At 42.3% G+C, this 21237-nt stretch overlaps 1 protein-coding gene across 1 annotated transcript in view; it reads right to left on the bottom strand.

Moving 5' to 3' along the window:
• Positions 1-21237, bottom strand: part of csmd3b (CUB and Sushi multiple domains 3b) — a 2327439-nt gene that overhangs the window by 1008598 nt on the left and 1297604 nt on the right. The window contains exon 7 of the mRNA XM_068032163.1: positions 1800-1877. Within this exon, the coding sequence (XP_067888264.1) occupies positions 1800-1877 (78 nt within the window). The remainder of the gene's footprint in view (positions 1-1799; positions 1878-21237) is intronic.

The raw sequence follows: 21237 nt of genomic DNA on the forward strand, positions 1-21237 counted from the left end.
CATGGGCACTGGCCAAAGGGGCATTGGCATTAACACCTGGAATTTCCACAGGGGTTTCTCTGGATCGCCTTGGGCCCAATTACAGTTTAAATGGCTGAAGTTATAGCAGATTAATTGGGTGAAGCCATACAGAAATTCTACCCCAGAATATCGACAGCTGTTCAACCCTCAAGTTTAGCCTGTCCTCACCTGACAGCACACAGCTCACTTGAAAGCACTCGCATGGGAAGCCTGAATGACTGCTTATTTCCCCTATCTCAGGGGCATCAAAGACAATTCTAGTGCCCCTACCACCATCATAGCTGAGATCAACTAACTGCACAAACTCTCATTTGAACCTGTGACCTTCCTTGCAAGTTTTATCTACTCACTGGATAAACTAGCCAACCTGAACTACATTTTTAATTACTTTGTAGTGGTAAAAAGAATAATGTAGCTTTCAGATAACAATCACTTGCATTTAAAGAGAACCTTAATTGAAGCAAAATATCCCAGGGTGCTTCACAGGAGCATTATCAAACAAAATTTGACACTGAGCCACATAAGAAGGTAGTAGGACAGGTGATCAATAGATCAAAGGGATTGGTTTCAAGGAGTGCCTTGAAGGAGAAAAGAGTGGTATAAAGTTGGAGATGTTTAGGGAAGGAATTCCAGAGCTTAGGGCCTCGAAAGCTGAAGGCACAGCCACTAATGGTGGAGTGTTTAAAATCGGAGTAGCTGAAGAGGGTAGAATTGTAGGAGCTCAGATATCTCGGAGGGGTGTAGGGCTGCAGGAGGTTATAAAAATGAGGGACGAAGCCATGCAGGAATTTGAAAACAAGGATGAGAATCTTAAAATTGCGGCACTACTAAAATCAGGAACCAATGTAAGTAAGCGAGCACAAGGATGTTGGATGAACAGGACTTGGTGAGAGTTAGGATACAGGCAGCAGAATTTTAGATGATCTCAGGTTTTTTTGAGGGTGAAAGATGGAAGGCTGACCAGAAGTGCATTAAAATAGTCAAGTCTGGAGAGAACAAAGGCATGGATGAGTGTTCCAGCAGCAGGTGAGATGTGGCAGGAGCAGAGCCACGTGATGTTACAGAGGCGAAAGTAGGTAGTCTTAGTGATGGTGTGGATGTGTAATCGGAATCCCATCTCAGTGTTAAATACAACACCAAGATTGCAAACAGTCTGATTCAGCCTGAGACACAGTTGCCGGGGAGAGGGATGGAGTCAACACAAGTATTACTGCAAATATTTAGACTGTTTACATACACACTATACTGGTGCAATGTGAAGTGTTTGATTTCAAGTCACTTGGTCTGGAAGCATATCAACCTGCATTAACAATTCTAGATATGGCAAGATATTTGACGCAAAACAATTTCCCATTAAAAATAAACATTAATTACAGTTCCATGCTGTCTCTTGTACCCTAGCTTCTGAAGTGAGTTCTCATGCATATGTAGTGATCATCAATGCAAACACATTTCTCCCTAAGCCTCATGCAAAATAAACATGCAAGAATGGTTTGACAAGTCAGACCTGATTTCTCTCATATGTTTTCATGTGCACTTTTTTTTAAATAGCAGTTTTCCCCATTCTTGCTCCAAAGAAAATTAAGTCACTTTCAGTGCTGATGGTAAGAACAGTAAGGATACCCATGCACACTGTCACAAAACTGTACCCATCACAACGACTAGCAACAAAACATTAAACAAATATAAAGCACAGAAAATGCATAGAGAACACATCACAAATGGCACACACTCATTTCACTATTCCTCGAGAAAAGGTAACAAAAAGGTAGACTCACAGATAGAAAACTTGTTGCTGTTGTCTTTCCCTGGGAACAATTTAACTCCTCTAGATTTAAAATCTATGGACTTTTTCACTATTTAGAAAAACAAACAAAAATATACATCAGAAGAAACAATTTAAAATAAAACTATTTTCCTTCAAAAGAATCTCATTATTTAACACGCTGCAGTGTTGATGTGATGCAGTTTATTCCAAATATAGAAATGATCTAATTCACAAATGCTCAATAAATTTTTTTAAATCCCCAATTAAAGATAACTTCAATGAAAAAAGTTGTACGGTTTTTCTTCAGTTCCTTTCTCATATGATATGACAAACTTTCAAGGAGCGATTTTGACCGTCAATGGAGCATCAATATATATTGTGGCACTCTCTTTGCGAATGTAAATTATGAGAAAGGAGATTATCCAGTTAGGACTAAACAGGGTAGTTTAAAAGCTTAATGATCAAAACAACGCACAACTTGTCCAGTTTATTTTATGTAAAGCAATGTATTCTCCATATACATGAATTATTTTGCTACATGTACCAATTTCACACAAGTTTTGTCAACATTCTCCAATAGAAAATGCATATTCTGAAAGCTGCCAAGTGCAATTGGTAGGTTATAGGTTTATTTCACAGTATTAAAGACAAGAAAAAAAATCTTAGAGGGATGTTTGGATGCTATATTGATAATCACTGCAACAAAATTTAAAAAGTACGTAAGGTGGCAACATCCGCAAAAAATATTCTACTAGTTTGTCTTCTCAAAAATGCTATATATTGCATTATTACTATGCTTGATTGTCATGTGCACAATGATACATTCCTTGATAATGATAAATTTTCATTTTTTTTCTTGCAATTGCTTTGTGTTTCAGATAATTTGCTCCATCTACTTAGGAGCGTGCATAACACAATCAATATGTAAACATAAAATTAAAAGAAGCTAGCTTTAGAAGTTTGGTGGCAAAGCATGTTGCTAGAGTAATGTGCTATGACTTATTAGAGCAGTAGGGATGTTTTACAATCGCAGTTCCCCACATGGTGAGCCCCTGTCATTGGTTATGCTGGTTACGAGTAGTACTCTGTGAGAATCAGACTTTCAGGGAGGGAGAGGAAACTGATGGGCAAATTATCTTGAATTAGGTGGCACAGTGGCGCAGTGGTTAGCACCGCAGCCTCACAGCTCCAGGGACCCGGGTTCGATTCCAGGTACTGCCTGTGTGGAGTTTGCAAGTTCTCCCTGTGTCTGTGTGGGTTTTCTCCGGGTGCTCCGGTTTCCTCCCACAAGCCAAAAGACTTGCAGGTTGATAGGGAAATTGGCCATTATAAATTGTCACTTATGTAGGTAGGTGGTAGGGAAATATAGGGACAGGTGGGGATGTTTGGTAGCAATATGGGATTAGTGCAGGATTAGTATAAATGGGTGGTTGATGTTCGGCACAGACTCGGTGGGCCGAAGGGCCTGTTTCAGTGCTGTATATCTAAATCTAAATCTATTCACATCATTCTTCTGAAGGTCAGCTGCAAAAATTTTGCAGAGATGACAGATCAGGTCATTTACCTGCTCGCTTGGTCATAGAAAGATGCATTGTGTGAGAACCCAACACAATAAAAAGTTCAGTTTCATTCTGTTTCTTATGTCCTTTTGGTATATGCACAAAATTAATCTAAATATTCCTGTGTGAAATTACTTACAATGGTGAAGATTTATAGTTTGCTCAACTATATGTAAAACAATTGTGAAACATGTGCAGTTCTCAAAAAGTTTGGAACAAAAAACAGTACTCTTTATGCCTCAGCAGTGAATTATTATAACTGTAGTTAGAAATTGATAACATGCACTTCACCATCATCTTAATCACAGTTTTGTTTCCCATACTGATTGTATTCATAGATAAATGTTCAAAAATAGTAATTACAAAGAATAAACACACTTAGAATTAAAACTTTGGGAAGAAATGCAGCATATGTATGTTAATTATTTGATTGCTTAATGAAAGAACTGTATAATTCATAAGAAAATACAAGTTTATAACTGCAAACAATAATTTTCAAATGCTAATGTGTCATATTAAATCAAATCAAAATAAATTTAAAAGTAAGACTGATACAAAATTGGATAAGATGCTCAATTTACAACTCTGTGGAAGGCTTGTGGATTGAAGTAGTCTAACAATCAACTTAATCAGCCATACTTGGAAAAGAGAGGGGTCCACATCTAAAATGTTGATATGTCACCTCTCTCCACAGATGGTGTCTGATGTGCTCCATGTCCAGTATTTACTGCTTTTCATTCAGATTTCCAGTATCTGAAGTTTTACTTCTTGTTCACACTTGGGAGAGTTACTGGTCCATTTTTTGTTAAAACTTGAGAATCTATATTTAAAACAGAAAAGGGATTCCATGGATGCTGGAATCTTGAAGAAGCTGAATTTTGGGTGTTTTTCTTAAAAGCAGTTACCAGAAGGTTTGGACTCAATGTAAACAAGTTTTACTGGAAGGCACCTGTTTGCAAAGAACCCAGCAGGGGGTTGTGTTTTGGCTTGAAAAGCTATTTGCAAGGAAGTGACAAGCCAAGATTTATGGTTGTCACAAGGCTTGTTTCTGAAATGGTTTTAGTTTCATTTTGAGCTGTTAAAAAGCCAGTTGGTGTTCGGCCTGAAAACAAACAGAGAAGGAGTTTGCTTATTGAGCTGCCAGGAGAACAGAAGAAGATCCAGCCATCCCATCTCTCTCCTGAAAAGCAAATCCCGTGTCAAACATATGCTTCCTGTTGCCTCCTGTATTTAAAGAAATCCTGCATGTTTGCAGAATTCTTGCATCTTTGAAGGAACTTTGCATCAAATGTGTGAGAATTGAAACCTTTGTTGCTGCACCCCAGATGCAAGACCTATGTGAAGCCTTCTGCAGCTGCATCTCTTTGAAAACCTATCCAATCTGATCTTCAACATCGCTTGGAAGGAACTGTTCTGGGAAGATTTTTGTGAAAGTCTAGTGACACACCTGTGAGAAGTGGGACTGAATTAACAGTGCACTCCTCCGACCTCAAAACAAAGGGGAAAGGAGAACTGACCAAGATCATCTCATCCAACAACAGACCTGATAGCTGGGGTCACTAGTACTGGTGCCTGGTTCTGCAGAATCACTGTTCAGTCACAACCCTCCAAAATTAAAAGGGCACATGAAGAAGAGGACCAATAAAGAGAAATTAATTAGGATGAGTAAATGAAACAAAAATAAATCTATTAGAATTATTAAATGATACTCAGCTCAAAATATAAAAATCCAATTCAAAGTTAAATACAAATTTTAGAAGAGTCAATCAGAAAATGTTTTATATTAGGTAAATTACATAATCTTCCACCTTACAGCAACCAAGGATTTTATTTGACTTGTACATTTTCTATAGAACTTAAAAAACTGAAAATAGAAGTTATTTGGGGATGCAAGCTATTCTAGATTTGGAGTTGTGTAATGAGGTGGGATTAATAAATGATCTCATTGTTAAGGATCCTCTAGGGAAGAGGGATCAGAGCATGCTAGAATTTCAAATTCAGTTTGAGGGCGAGAAGCTGGAGTCCCACACGAGCATTCTGTAGTTAAACAAAGGTAATTATACAGGCTTGAGGACAGATTTGGCCCTAATGGACTCGGCAGGAAGACTACAAGGTAGGACAGTTGACAAGCAGTGGCAAATGTTTAAGGAGATATTCAATTTAATGGGGATCCTGTAAATGTAGTTTATCGGGACTTCCAGAAGGCATTTGATAAGGTGCCACACAAAAGGTTAATACACAAGGTAAGTTCACATGGGGTTAGGGGCAATTTATTAGCTTGGATAGCAGATTGGCTAACCAACAAAAAACAGAGAGTTGGGATAAATGGGTCTTTTTCTGGTTGGCGAGATGTAACTAGTGGTGTGCCACAGGGTTCGGTCCTTGGACCCCAACTATTTACAATCAATATAAATGACTTGGATGCAGGGATAGAAGGTACTATAGCCAAATTTGCAGATGATACAAAAATAGGTGGAACAGTAAGTTGCAATAAAGAAATAAGAAATCTACAAATGGATATGGATAGATTAGATAAATGGGCCAAAATTTGGCAGTTGGATTTTAACGTGGATAAGTGTGAGGTTATCCATTTTGGTCAGAAGAATAGAAAGGCAAATTATTTCTAAATGGTGAGAAACTTCAGCGTGCTTCGGTGCAGAGGGATCTGGGTGGCCTTGTGCATGAATCGCAGAAAACTAGTTTGCAGGTACAGCAGTTAATAAGGAAGGCTAATGGAATTTTGATATTTATTGCTAAAGGAATAGAGTGTAAAAGTAGGGAAGTGTTGCTGCAATGGTACAAGGCATTGATGAGACCGCACCTGGAGTATTGTGTACAGTTTTGGTCCCGTTACTTGAGAAAGGATATAGTTGCATTGGAGGCAGTTCAGAGGAAGTTCACTAGATTGATTCCAGAGATTGGGGGGGCTTTTCTTATGAAGAGAGATTGAGCAGTTTAGACCTTTACTCTCCAGAGTTTAGAAGAATGAGAGGAGATCTAATTGAGGTATATAAGATGATTAAGGTGATTAACAAAGTAAATATAGAGAGGATATTTCCTCTTGTGGGGCAATCTAGAATGAGAGGTCATAGTTTTAGGATAAGGGGTAGCAGATTTAAAACAGAGATAAGGAGAAATTACTTCTCTCAAAGGGTCATGAATCTGTGGAATTCACTACCCCGAGTGATACAGACAGATTTTTAATTGGAAATGGGTTGAAGGGTTATGGAGAACGGGCAGGAAAGTGGAGGTGAGGCCAAGATGAGATCAGCCATGATCGTATTGAATGGCAGAGCAGGCTCAAGGGGCTGAATTGCCTACACCTGCTCCTAGTTCTTATGTTGTTCATCAGCTGCACAAACTGGGCTTACGGTGAATTAGCAGGCTGTTTACACCTGGCATGATTTTATATTCTATTATCAATAGAAAAGAAAAATGGGCAGGCTGTACAACAATTTACCGATTCACTATCATTTTTTGGTGCTAATGGCCGAGACCCCTATAACATCAAGTTTCCTCAGAGGATTTCTTAAACTTCTCCGAATAAGGGTACTTCTGAAGCTGTATTAACGGTAGCCAAAAATGTAACTGTAACCAAGCACTGCTTTCTGAGTTTAAATTATGTTGGACTTTGGATGCAAGTGGTGTTCAGTTTCATGATAAACCTCCTCAAGCATGGCAAGATCCACAGCAGAAGCAATGGGGGTGGGCAGGTATCTGAGTGTGGCAGGCTAAAAGAGCAAAAATGTCGCCCTGTCGAGAAGCTGGCAGGAACCCACAAACCTTTACATTTAACTGGAGCGCATTCAGTAGTGCTCGGGAAACCCCCGTGGAAGAGGCAGGTCTGAGATTTAAATATATTAAAATGAAATTGAGTGATGTTTTTGCACTGGATTCTGTCTTTGGCTGTCAGTGCACGGATTTCCCAGGCTTCCTGGAACTCGCCGGATTAAAACAGGTGAGATGACAACAGGGATTGAAGTGGCTGAGCAATTGACAGGCGAAAAAGCCTTTAAATGCTAACATATGACAACTGCGTCTTTGTTGTAATGAAAGGCTTTTACTCATAGGACTTATTCTAAGAGTGTGATTTCACTGATTTGAAGGTGATTTCCAACACTTCGGAGGCAATTTCTGCCACCTTGCAATATTTTGCCTTTGATCAGCACTTCTCAGCAGCATTGAGCCGCTTATGCAGTTGACCTTGGACCTGTGATGAGGAACAAGAGGAGCAGCACCAGCTGCCTTCACCTCAACCACCTGCTGCTCCACAGGACAGAGAGGATGAACACAGAGCAACAACTCTCAGGAGGCAACACCCCCAATATAAGGTATACAGGCATAGGATGAGCTTTCTGGACATGACTGAGCACCAATCCCTCAGGAGGCTCAGACTTTCCTTTTAGGTGGTTGCTGACTTTTGCAGCCTCCCGGAACAAGATCTCCTGCCTAGTGAACTAAGTCAATTGCCACTGCCCACAAGTACATCTCACAATTGATGGATGCCATTTTTGCCAGGGCCACCCACTTACACCCACTTTGCTACTGATGAGGACAGTCAGAATGGGAGGGCTCTTGGATTTGCTGCTCTGACTAGATTCTCACAGGTACAGGGATTCAGACTGTATACATGTTGCAACCAAGGTATCCTCAGATCACCCAGCAGTATTTATCAATCAAGAGGCATTCCACTCCATTAATGTTTTGCTACTATGCAACCACTGCAAGGTTGTCATGCATGGCTGTTCAAGAGCTCCAGGAAGCTGCCATGTGGCCTTTATCCTGTGCCAGTCAAGTCTCCCACAGATATACACACCTCCAAGCAACGCCAGCAGGTAGCTCCTTAGATACAAGAGCTTTGTGATTGTACATAAAGTGGAACCACCCTGTTTATCATAAAGAATGGATTTTTGTCTCTTCTCTGTAGCCAAAACAACACCACTGGAAAATTTGATTCCCACTGCTGGTGCTCCTGTGGCTACTCCAAAGCATACTCAATCTGGATGAGTTTACACAAAGGGCTGAACAGGGTGAGCAAGATGCTGTACCCTCAGTCAGCCATCTTTTTGTCACTCATGCTCTGGAAGACTGGGAGCGGTAGTTTTGTTCACGACCGTACGTTACCAACTTCAGCTGCTTCATCAATGACCTTCCCTCCATCATAAGGTCAGGATGTTCACTTATGATTGCACAAAATTCAGTTCCATTCGCGACTACTCAGATACTGAAGCAGTCAGTGTCCACATGCAGCAAGACCTGGACAGCACTCACGCTTGGGCTGGTAAGTGGCAAGTAATATTTGCAACACACAGTGCCAGACAATGACCATCTCCAACAAGAGAGAAGCTAACCAACTATCCTTGACACTCAATGGCATTACCATCGCTGAAACCCCACCATCAACATCCTGTGGGTTACCATTGACCAGAAACTTAACTGGACCAGCCATATAAGTACCAGGGTTACAAGCGCAGGTCAGAGGCTGAGAATTTTGCAGTGAGTAACTCACCTGCTGAGTCCCCAAAGCCTGTCCACCATCTACAAGGCACAGGTCAGGAGTGTGATGGAATACTCTCCACTTGTCTGGATGGGTGCAGCTCCAACAACACTCAAGAAGCTCGACACCATCCAGGACAAAGCAGCCCAACTGATCGCCACTCTACCAACCAACTTAAGCATTCACTCCCTCCATCACCGGCACATTGTGGCAGCAGTGTGTACCATATACAAGATGCTCTGCAGCAACTCACCAAGCCTCCTTTGACAACACCTTCCAAACCTGCAACCTCTACCACTTAGAAGGACAAGGGAAGCAGATGCATGGGAACACCATCATCTGCAAGTTCCCCTCCAAGCCACACACCATCCTGATTTGGAACTATATCATGTTCCTTCACTGTCGCTGGGTCAAAAACCAGGAACTCCCTTCCTAACAGCACTGTGGGTGTACCTACCACACATGGACTGCAGTGAAGAAGGCAGCTTACCATCATCTTCTCAAGGGCCTTGCCAGCAATGTTCATATCCCATGAAAGAATAAAAAGAGCTGCCCTCTGATATGACTGCTGACCTCTGTAAGGAACTCTACCAGTGATGCACAGGAAAGGTACAAAGTAACATGAGCATAAGAGTGTTCATTAAGCAAGTCATTGGGATGCTGAAGATGCAATTCAGGTGCCTGGACAAATCTGGGGTGTGCTTCAGCAAGGTGTCCAGAATGGTAATGGTCTGTTGCACTTTGCACAAAATTGCACAGCAGTGAAGACTGAAGCTGTAGCAGAAGGAAGGTGATGACCACTCTGCCTCTTTAGCGGAGGGAGAGGAAGAGAAGGAGGAGGAGGAATAGCCTAATGCGGTGAGGGCACTTGCAGCCACTCATTGAGCGACCACGGATGGACTCATTCAAGCACACTTCAGCTAATCAGAGACAGTGTAGTGATGTAGTACACTAATTCAGAACCCACTGTGCTCTACACCACCCCCCACCCACCCCCCAGTATAAAGCAGTCCCACAGTCAGCAATCCATCCCTCTCACTGAGACCAGTTGCCTGTCTTTTACTCATGTCATACATTTTCCTCAAGGCTCAAGGCCACGTGGCAGGTGGCAGGTAACAATAGTGAGGATGGGACAATGGAAACTTGAAATAAAGTTTATGGTTCATGAACATTGAACAGGAAATTGACAAGGTCACACAGTGGTAAACATTCAAGTGATCACACTTGTGCAACTACAAATTCTTCTGCTTCCTTTTCCTGTTACTCCTACATGGTGAATCCTGTAGCTTCAGCAGAGAGCCAGGCTGCATGCTCCCCTGCTTTAACTGCTCAGATTCTCGTGGCTGGTGCCCTCTGGGTTATGGCGTCGGTGGTGGCCCTGCCAAAGACTGCCTCACCCAGGACTCTGACTGGGGTCAGGCAGGGATGCAGGGCAAGGGGTGAGGAGTGGATGCACTTTGAGCAGAGTCTCCACTTCCATGTACCCTTTCTCCATCTTTGTTCTCATGGCCCTCCTGCAATTCCCTGCTAGCCAAATGTTGGAGAGCATTTTGCTGCATTTCAGTGAAGGATTGAATGGTCAAAGTGAGACTTTCCTCCAGTCTGACTGTGCAGGCCATTGGTGAAGGCCAGCACTCAGTTGTCTGCCATATGTGGTGCTCCATGCAAGTGGACAGCAGTGCAAAGGCCCGAGACATCATGGCACTCATGCTAAAAATGGACTCCTCCAATCTCTCTCCATTTGTGTACAGTGCCTCTGGAAAGGCTGACAGAACATCACACATTTTCTGCTGCTGCTGCTCCAGAATAGACCCCGTATGTCAATGACCCCCCAAGGCTCAGTATCTATATCCAGTTGAGCAAAGCTTGGATGGTCCGGCACTCTCCGACAGGGACTCTCCACTGCTGTCCCTGTCTCCAACATCTATTCCTGTTCACTTGTGATGTGTGGCTCACCATGTGACAACGTAAATACTTACCTTGGAGACCCCGCCAGTGTGTGTATCTGAGCTGGTGGAGGGTGTGCATGAGTCACATGGCGGTGCTTCCTCTGAGTGAATGATTTCCTGTGAGAAATCTTTGCCCTCCTCTGGCACCAGTTCCTGAGGGATGCTTGCTAGACCTGTGGAAGATGAAAGACATGAATAAAAACTGACAAGGTGGGAGGGTTCTTGGTCATCATTGTGCAGATCACCATTTTTCATTGCCAGCTGCAAGTCAACATGCATGAGTGTTGTATGTTATATGGCTGTGTGATATCTAATGCTGTCACAAGGTATGTGGGAAACCCCATCTCTCTAACACCAATGGCCATGCGTGCCAAGACCGTGCTTAACTCTACTGTATCCTCCATAGGGGTCAGGGTGACGACGAGTGGAGGGCCACCTCTGGTTCTCTGTCTCTCCTTGGTATTTTTTGCTCTCTTCTCCTGCAGGGAGAGAAAGAAGAGAGCTATGAATATAAGCTGTAGAATTCTTTGAGAGGATGGAAGAACATTTGTATAGGGTTACTGTGAGGGATGGGTGTGACAAGACAATAAGATGAAGGTAAGTGTCAGTGGTAGTTGGTCAGATGGGATGTGCAGAGGTGCCTTGAGAGAGCAGGTTGAGTGCACCTGCAAGGTGCATTGGTCTGAGCAGTGATGTGCAGAAGGTGGCTGGGGAAGTCAGAATGCGGGCTTTACACTTGACTGTGGCATACCACTCACCTTTCCTCCCTTGATCAGGTCATTGAACCTCCTGTGGCATTGTATCCAAGAGTGAGGCACCAACTCCTGCTGCTGACCTCCTCTGCCACTTTCAGCCTGGCCTGTTTGTTCACTGAGGCAGGCTTCTTCCTCCCATCTGCTAGAAACAGGATCTTTCTGTCGCCCCTTACAGCCCGCAGCATTATGTCCAGGGATGCATCTGATAACCATGGTGCAGCCTTCCCTCTTTGACACTCTATTTGCCAAGTAGCTGGCTCTGTCTGGATATTTATAGAATGCTTCCATAATGACTCTCTCAGGGTCCCTTTAAATAGTAAAGCTTCAACAGTCCGCCACAGGTCGTCATCATGCCTGCCTGCTCCAATTAGTCACAAAACCCAGAAATCAGGCGCAAATACCGTGACTTAGTTCAAAAGATACTAACAAACTCGCTGCTCAAACTTTCGGTTTCTTGATGTGCTGCTAGCCTCCCTTGCTGCGAGTGGGTTGGAAGGTTAAAATTCAGCCCAATGAGAAAACAATTTCAAATATATTGTTAGATTATTAACTGCATAATATAACTGGAGGAATCTTGCACGTTTTTTGTGGTTAGTTTCTCAGTGTGAATGGTTTTGCAGCAAGATAGATTTGAATGATGAAATTTTTTTGATGTCATCCTTCTGGAACACCAACTCTACTGTGTTTCTGCCAACTTATTGAGCTCTTTCCTAAATGAGTCCCATTAACTGGGGTCAACCATCCATCCTGGCAGAAGGATTGATTTGCCATATGCAATGAATTTGGGAATATTTATGCTCATACAAACTGTCACATAGATCTAACAGGGTTATAAAACTCCAGTTGGTCGAACAGACCAGTTCTGGTCTCCACACTACAAAAAGGTTAAAGTGCAAAAAAGTTTTACAAGGATGTTACCAGAAATAAAAGGGTAGGAAAATAAACAGGCTGGCAATCAAGAGAGAAAACAGAGAGGTCTATAAAATTATGAAGGTCTTCAATAGGAGAGGCACAGAGAAAACATTTCCAGCTGTGGGGATATTCAGAACTAGGAACCATAAATATATGATAATCACTAACAAATCCAACAAGGAATTCAGGAAAAAAACTTATTTACTTCAAGAATAGTGAGAACGTGGATCTCGCTGCCCAATGGAGTGGTTCAGGTGAATAATATAGATGCATTTAAAGGGAAGCCAGATAAGCACGAGGAAGAAAGGAATAGAATGATATGATGTAAGGTGGATTGTGTGGAGCATAAACACTGGCCTAGACCTGTTAGGCTGAATGGCTTGTGTTGGTGCTGTAAACGCTTTGGTTGGGATTTTATTCTGGCCACGGGGTTGTCGATGTCCAGAAAAAGCGATGCCGAGATCCCTGCATCGCCTGTCCTCCAGAAGGCCCACCAAATCTTGTGCCAATCAGGCACTTAAAATGGACAGCAGCAGGCCTTCCGCAGGATCAAGGACCCCATCGCCAGAAGTCCCATCCTTGGAGAGCTGCTGGCCAACCAGAAGCCGACAGCTGCATGCCACTGCAAAGTCGGTGGCTGCTGCTGGAGGAGCACCTACTGGAGGTCGAGGAACATTGCTGGCTCCCAGGCCACAGGTAAATCAGGGTAGGAGGGGTCTTGCGGGATGGGGATCGCAGGGGTTGGCAATCAGCGACCCCCCCCCACCCATTTCCCAATGCTGGATCCCTACAGGAACCCCGCCACAAGGACCCAATTTCATGCTCTTCCCGCCTCCAAACCCACTCCGGGGGACAGCATAAAATTCCCCTGCATGAAATTCTACGTGAGAAACCCTAATTTGACCATAGGTCAAATGAACTTACTATACATTGCAAATTCCAAATAGTAAAGCGTAAACTCAACGAAATCATATTCAGTACAATGAAAGCCGATTCCCAAAAATCACATTGCTATCAAAAGAAATGTAAATTCTATTTTGATGTACGTGGATGCTTTTCTAACACTGATGTGCATTGCAATATGCCAAACAAAATCTCTAAGAATCATATTGTAACGCATTTATCTCAATATGCATAATTCACAATCATAATAATGCCACATTATTCTATTAGAACTGGTATGTGTTTGACATAAATATATTAATGTAGCAGATCCTAGAGGATGGAAAATATACCACATGACTGAGCATTCTGAGCAGCATTGCAGTCCTACACAGGAGAGGGAACTACTATTCTAAAAGGTCACAGTTACATATGAAATGGGATTGAAAAATAGCCATGGAGTTTTAAAAAATGGCTCCAGTGAAACAATTATTCCAACAATTAGAAATATGCTACAGGTGACTATATTAAATAGAAAATGAGGATACAGTAACTTGCTATTTTGTCTCTTCAATCTAAGGTTGTAAATTGAACCAATCAGGTGATTATGTATAAAAAATGTTCTGTGTGATGTTTCTAATACCACAGTAATTCTGTGGAAGAATTATATATGTATCAAAGCTAAACTACACATTGCTATGGAAACAAGCAGTAAGAACATAATATCATGACATGGTAACTCTATCCCCATCTTCTCCAGAGAAATAGCTTAAGCAAGTGTGGAAAGACTACACCATGGAGCAGAGTAGAAGAAAGTTGCTACTTTTGACCTAAAGCATTGAACAAATTAACTGGAGAGCTCCTGTACCTTGCTGACTAAGTCAGCCCAAATGGTATATTATTAGACAGTCTCATCATGTCAATGTGCATCAAAGCACAGTCACGTGGAAGGTGTTCGAAGTGTATTTGCACAGGTATGAGCATTCCTCCCTCTATCTCCCTAGATCTGCCACTGAAGACCATTCTGTTTGTTTCCAGAGCCTCCAGTCTGGCCTTATGGATGAATGCCCGAAAGAAATAAACAGCAGCATTTTGTCCACTCCCATCATCATTAGAAAGCAGATATACACTGCTTAAGCATACATCAGTTCATTCATATCGCTGTCCTCAGGATTGGTTACGACATTGTGAAGGATGTAGAAACCTGAGGGGACTAATCCTCTGTAGAGACAAGACCAACATGCAATATATTCTGTGAGAATACACAGTGTACAATTTATTACTGTATTATGCAATATTTTACTTATTTGTACTAGAAATGAAAAAAGAACTCTACCAATGCCATGCTGAAAGAGAATAATGTGTAAGTGGTGATGAGGAATATTTACAAAGGACCTGCAGGTTTAAAGATTGTAAATTATTATTGGTACTCTACATCATGTACAATTTATACATAACGTTGTTCACCTATTGGGCATGTGCTTGAAAGATAAGTGTGTACTTCGAACTTACCAGACTGCTGAAACGTTCAAGATGCCTTTTTGTGGTGTGAATGAGCCTGTTCAGTGCACTTTTAAATTTTGAGCATTAAAAGCCACCTTCTTTATTGGATGGACGAGTGCTTCTGAAAATGGGGGAGGCTGTGCACTTATGTTTGAGATGGAGATTTCCAATTGGTACAAGGCCTGCAATGAAACACGGCACACTTGGGTGGGCGATTTTATGCTCCCTACACGGGGAGTTTGGAGGCAGCGAGAGAATTTAATTGGGTGCGATGGTGACGGTAGGGGGGAACCTGCCACTTTCTCGCCTCCACCATAATTAAGAAGTCCATGGCGGCAAGGCCCTTGGATGGCCTTCCCACCCACCACCGATTGAGGCCCTTAAGTGGGCAATTAATGACCAACTAAGGGCCTCATTCCACCTCCGCCAGTAATAGCCCAGTTGCCACACAGGGAGCACGCCAAGCAAACTCGTGCAGGTTGTTGGTGGGGGCAGCCTCACTCATAGGCACTTAATGCCTGATCGAGGTTCCCTGCATTGGGAAGGGGGAGGGGCCCGCTGAGAGCTGCCCCTGCCCTAGTTGCTGACCCACCTACAACATGAGCCCCACCCCATGAAACCCCTCCCACCATGACTCGCCTGTGTCCCTCAAAGCTCCTAGGCCTCTGCCACCGCCTCCACAGTGGCATTGCTCAGTGAAAGAGCTGCCGGCCTCTGATTGGCCGAATTAACTGACAGCACTCAGCAGGGGGGGACGTCCATCACCAGGGTCCTTAATCCCAGGGCATAATTGCATACGATACAGTGGGCCTTCCCCAGAGGAGGCGACATGGGTCTCTCACCGGCTCTTCAGCTGGTGGCCGAGACCCCTGTCACCTACATAAAGTCCTCCCTGGTGTGTCTACCTGCCATTTTCATCCATCATATTGGCAGGCCACTGGAGCCTCTTCCATTTTGTCAGATTTGCTATGCTTCCCTCCACCTTTGCTACTCTCCCATAACCATTCATATGTCCTGTGGGTCTTGGATACATTTCTTGTTTCTCTAATTTCTCTGAGTGTAGCCTCTGTTTTTTAAATTTTACACCATCATTACTTATGTCATTTAATCATCTCCTGTCCTCCACCCTGCCTGCCCCATTTTCCCTGGTTCTGTTCTTCTTACAAGCTGTTCATCCTTAACATCTTCGCTTCCAATGAAAGATCATGGACCTGGATCATTAACCCTACCTTCCTCTCTCCACAGATCCTGCCTGACCTTCTGAGTGTTTCTAGCATTTTCTGTTTTGATTTCTTTATTGCAACCCTGTGGTAATCAATAAACTTCATGCATTCTCCTGCTTGAATTTGCAATCATTGTCAATGAACATATTTGTTTCACTGGAGTAATCAGAGCTGATGATATCACAAAAATGGGCCTCTTCTATGAACTGCTTCTCCCACAAAAAATTATATTCATTAAAATGTGGTCTGATGTGTCTTTCTGGATTCTGTGTGTTTTTATCACCACTTTGAATGATGTGACAATTATATTAGAATTTATGAGAATATATAATGGCCCAAAAATTGCTGTCAAAATAATGGTGACGCTAACAGCACTCCGTGATTTATGTACAAATACCACAGCAACATCAGGTGAGAGCAGATGTGCAATTAAACACAGAAATTAAATGTTGAGATGTGCCACTCAGCTGTTAGCTTTGATTAAACAACATCTTACTGGCTAGTTTCCCTTTCTAGTGCATTGAGTGGTGTGAGACTCCTGTGCTTGCACTGTAGATTCAAAGTAAACTAGCCACAGAAAGCTAAGTCAAGTTATTTCAAGTTTAAACACAATTTTAATCATGTGATGTGTTAATTTTCAGTAAGAGAAAAGTTGACTTACATTAATTAACTATTACTCTGTGGAGTCTCATTTCATCAGTTTTTAACTGTTGGGAGATTTTAAAAATATTTACTTTTTCTTTGTTTCTTTTTCTTCTCTTGCTCTTAATCGAATCTTTATTTACATTTCTTTATTTCTTTTTCTGTACCTGATTTTGCATTGAATTCACCATTCTAAATTACACTTCCATCTCAGACTAAGTGCTATTAATTTCAGAATCTTTCTATTTGATTCGTTAAGGATTTACACAGCTGCTTGCCCTGTTCACTCAGTTCCCAGATGCCCTGTAGAGGACACAGTGCCATCTCTATCTCTCACTTCCAACAAAATGCTGGGCAAAATATTGTTAACATTGAACGAGGGAGGGCAAGTCTAATTAACAGCAGGCCAATATACTTTACTTGGACAGTCCAATTAAATTTTGATTGGGTATCTTAATTTATCATTGAATTTAAGTTAAGAAATTATTTATTAATTGTAGTAATCTCTATACTCCATTAAATATCAAACAAACTTCAATATTACAAATTGTGCAAAATCACTTCAAAGGTGATTACAGATGAATGCTGACCCAAAGATTGCAATTCCCTTAGACATCTACACTTCCAGTTGCACACAGAGTTGAGAGTAACAATTTAGGGCAGCAGTAGTCACAGGACCAAACTATATCCTTAATTATAATCCTGGCTGACACTCCAGTACAGTCCTGAGGGAGTGCTGCACTGTTGGAGGTGTCATTTTTCAAATGAGACGTTAAACCGGGGCCCCATCTGCCCTGTCAGGCAGATGTAAAAGATTCCATGGTACTATTTCGAAAAAGAGCATGGGAGTTATCCCTGGGGTTGGCCAATATTTGTTCATCAACCAGTATTACTAAAACAGATAATCTGATCATGGTCGCACTGCTGATTGTGGGATCTTGCTGTACGTAAATTGGAGGCCTTTTCCCAAATTAACATCACATCAAAAGTTTGTCAGCGACTATAAAGTGTTTTGGGAAGTCCTGAGATTGTGAAAGGCACAACATAAATGCAAGTCATTTCTTTCTTTCATCTATCAGTGCATCCATACTCCTTAAAAAGTGAACAAATCATTAAACAATGGAAACTTGTTAATATCAATAATGAAAATGATAAATCTGGTGCAGTGCCAACAAAATCTTGGATTGGCTAATCAAGATAGTAAGGAGAAACCCCTAACTTATGAACTTCCCCTGACCTTCTCCCCTCGCAAACAAAATCAAAGTACTGCGATACTTCTGCCTTAGGATTACCAAGTAGCTGTGCATTTAAATATATCAAATTAAACTTGTTTTAAATGTATCAATGAAGCTTTTTAAGAACAAATCACAGTGTAATTACATTGCTTAAAGCAGGCACGTGGATAGCAAAATGTCATACAATTAACAAGTCAGCATACTCCTTGTTTAGCCAGCAATACATAATTCCATGTAAAGTACACAACTTTTGTTATACCATATTAAATTTTAGTTTCATATAAACGACATACTCTTTAGTAACGAAAACACTGCAGGGGCAGGAGTAGGAACTCAGAAATTATCTGGGGGTAGAGTTTCCACTTTGGGTGAAATTAATGATCTAGGTGCAAATTGTAGCCAAAATTTCGCTAGTTGAGAGAATTGTTTATCCCTCAAGTTTCCACAAAACTCATTTGTACATTACTAAATGCAAAATCTGCCATGAACTGAGCTTTAGAAATTGAAAGCGAAATTGAGCTTCAGAACATAATTTTAAAAAATGCTTCTAAACTATTTGATATATTTGAGAGTAGTAACTTGTAGTTTGATACATCTGAAAATGGGATTTTCAGAAAAAAACAAGCATTATTAACCAGTATCTAGTCTACCACCTGTGAGTAACCTTATTTTAAATAATTAACAATGACTTTAAAAATCGGTACAGAAGTATTTGCTAGTTATATTGGAGTACAGCATCAGTTTCTTAGAACATAAGAAACAGAAGCAGGAGTAGGCCATTTGGGACTTTGAGCCTGCTCTGCCATTCAACAAGATCAGGGCTGAACCTCTACCTCAACTCCACCTTCCCACACTATTTCAAGAACCCTTAATTCCCTTAGTACCCAAAAATCTATCGGCCTCTGTCTTGAATATACTCAACGACTGAGCATCTATAGCCCTCTGGGGTAAAGAATTCCAAAGACGCACAAACCTTTGAGTGAAGACATTTCTCATCTCAGTCCGAAATGGCTGACCCCTTATTCTGAGATTGTGACCCCATGTTCTTGATTCCCCAGCCAGAAGAAACATATGCTGGGATTTTATACTGGCGACAGAGCCTTGCCGTCTGGAAAAAGTGATGCAGAGAACCCTATGTCGCTTCTTCTCCGGAAGGTCAACAGAATCTACTGCCAACCAGGCACTTAAATGGACAGCAGCGGGCCTTACACAGGATCAAGGACACCGGTGCCAGAAGTTCTGCCCTTGGACAGCTACCAGCCAATCAGAGGCTGGCAGCTCTTCTACTGAGCTGTGCCACCGTGGAGCTGGTGGCTGCTGCCAGAGGAGCACCTACCCAAGGCCCAGGAGCGGCACTGGACCTAGGCCAGTTAGGTAAGGGCAGGAGAGGTTTCGGGGGGTTGGAAGTCATGGGGGAGGGGGATGGAGGTCTGTAGCAAGGGCTGGAGGCTGGATCTCAGTGGGCCCTCCCCTTCCCGATGCCGGGTGCCTTGTTCAAGCACGAAGTGCCTTTGAACGAGGGACCCACCACCCGAGCTGAAAAGCAGCCCGCAAGTTTTTCCCTGCCGTGTTTACCGTGTGGCAGCAGGCTGCCTGTCACATGACTAAATGCGGCAGCATGAGGCCCTTAATTAGGGATTAATTGCACAGGTAAGGGCCTCAATTGGTGGCAGGGCTGGAAGACCATTCACAGGCCTTCCAGCCCCAGACTAAATTCTGGCGGAGGCAGGAAGGTGGCGGGAACCACCCTGCACCCCCCCCCCCCCCCCACCCACTACCATCCCACCTATTTTTATGCCCACCCCACTCCAAACCCACCATGGGGGAAAGAGCATAAAATTTCCCCCATATTCTCAGCATTTACTCTATCAAGCCCCTTAAGAATTTTATATGTTTCAATTAGATCATCTCTTATTCTTCGAAACTCCAGGGAATATAGACCAGATCTACTCAATCTCTCCTCATAGGACAATCGACTCATCCCAGGATTCAATCTCGTGAATCTTCACGGCACTCTCTCGAGAGTAAATATCTCCTTCCTTCGGTCAGGAGGCCAAAACTCTGAGTGTGCCTCTACAATGCCCTGTATAATCGTAGTAAGACTTATTTTTACTCTTACACTCCAATTCCTTTGCAACAAAAGCTCAAAACCATTTGCCTTCCTAATTGTTTGCAGTAGCTGCATGTTAACTTTCTGTAATTTGGGTACAAGAACACTCAGGTCCCTCTGATTACCAACATTTCCCAGCCTTTCACCATTCAAAAAATATTCTCTTTTTTTATTTTTATTAGCAAAGTGAATAACTTCACACATTGTCTTCCATCTGCCATGTTCTTGCCCACTCACCGAACCTGTTATACGACCAGGTGAGAAAGGTGTCCAGGGGTCCCTCTCAGCCTTCACTTGGTCTTACCGTAGCAGGGTTTAATTTTTAAACACACTGTATTTTTAGCTCCCCCTTTGTGAATCCTTGTTCACCGCTTTCCAATTATAAGGCAAAGAAACCAGCACAAACAGGTTTTCTTAGGTTTAAAGAAGAAAAGTTTAAATTTATTTAAACTTGAACTTAAACTCTAATTTGGTTGATGCCTACAGATACAAGACGTGCTGACACTAGCATGCATATGTGATACACACATGCAAATAGAGACAAAAAAGAGCAGAAATAAAATAGTGGAAAAGTTTGAGGCAATATCTGAAAAGTTTTTGTTATGGTTCTTTAAGCTCGCTGTAGAGTCCTTGATTGTAGGTACATCTTGCTTTTTGTTGGGGCCCAGTAGTCTTCTTAGTCCTTGTTCACTGTAGGAGACTTTTCTCTCTTGGGGTTCATGTGTCTTCAGTGGAATCAGAGGCTTGAGAAAGAGATGGAAGTAGACAGGAGAGAGATTTTCTCAGTCGGAAGCAAACAGTCTTTCTGAGTTCAAACTGTTTGTACAATTCAGAAAAACCCAGGTTGCCAAGCAGGTTAGTCATGTGACTAACTGGTCTGACCACATCTTGGCTCTGTGGACTGTATCATCTTAGCAGGGCCTGGAATGCTTCTCTTACACACAATACCTGGTGATCAAGGTCCATTGTGGGTGGAATGTGTCAGGGAATGGTCCTTTGTCCTTCCAAGCACCGTCTGTTAATATTTTTTATTTTATTTATATGCAAGATGCAAACGTCTTTTCCAGCCACGGCTGATCTGCTGAACAAGTCATTTCCTCGTTCCAGAAATAATTTAAAATCAATGTTCATGACAAAATTAATGTGCCTCATTCTTGGCAGGTGGGGGGGTCTAACATAAC

Source organism: Heterodontus francisci, chromosome 5 (genome assembly GCF_036365525.1).
Source record: "Heterodontus francisci isolate sHetFra1 chromosome 5, sHetFra1.hap1, whole genome shotgun sequence".
NCBI classification, from domain to species: Eukaryota; Metazoa; Chordata; class Chondrichthyes; order Heterodontiformes; family Heterodontidae; genus Heterodontus; species Heterodontus francisci.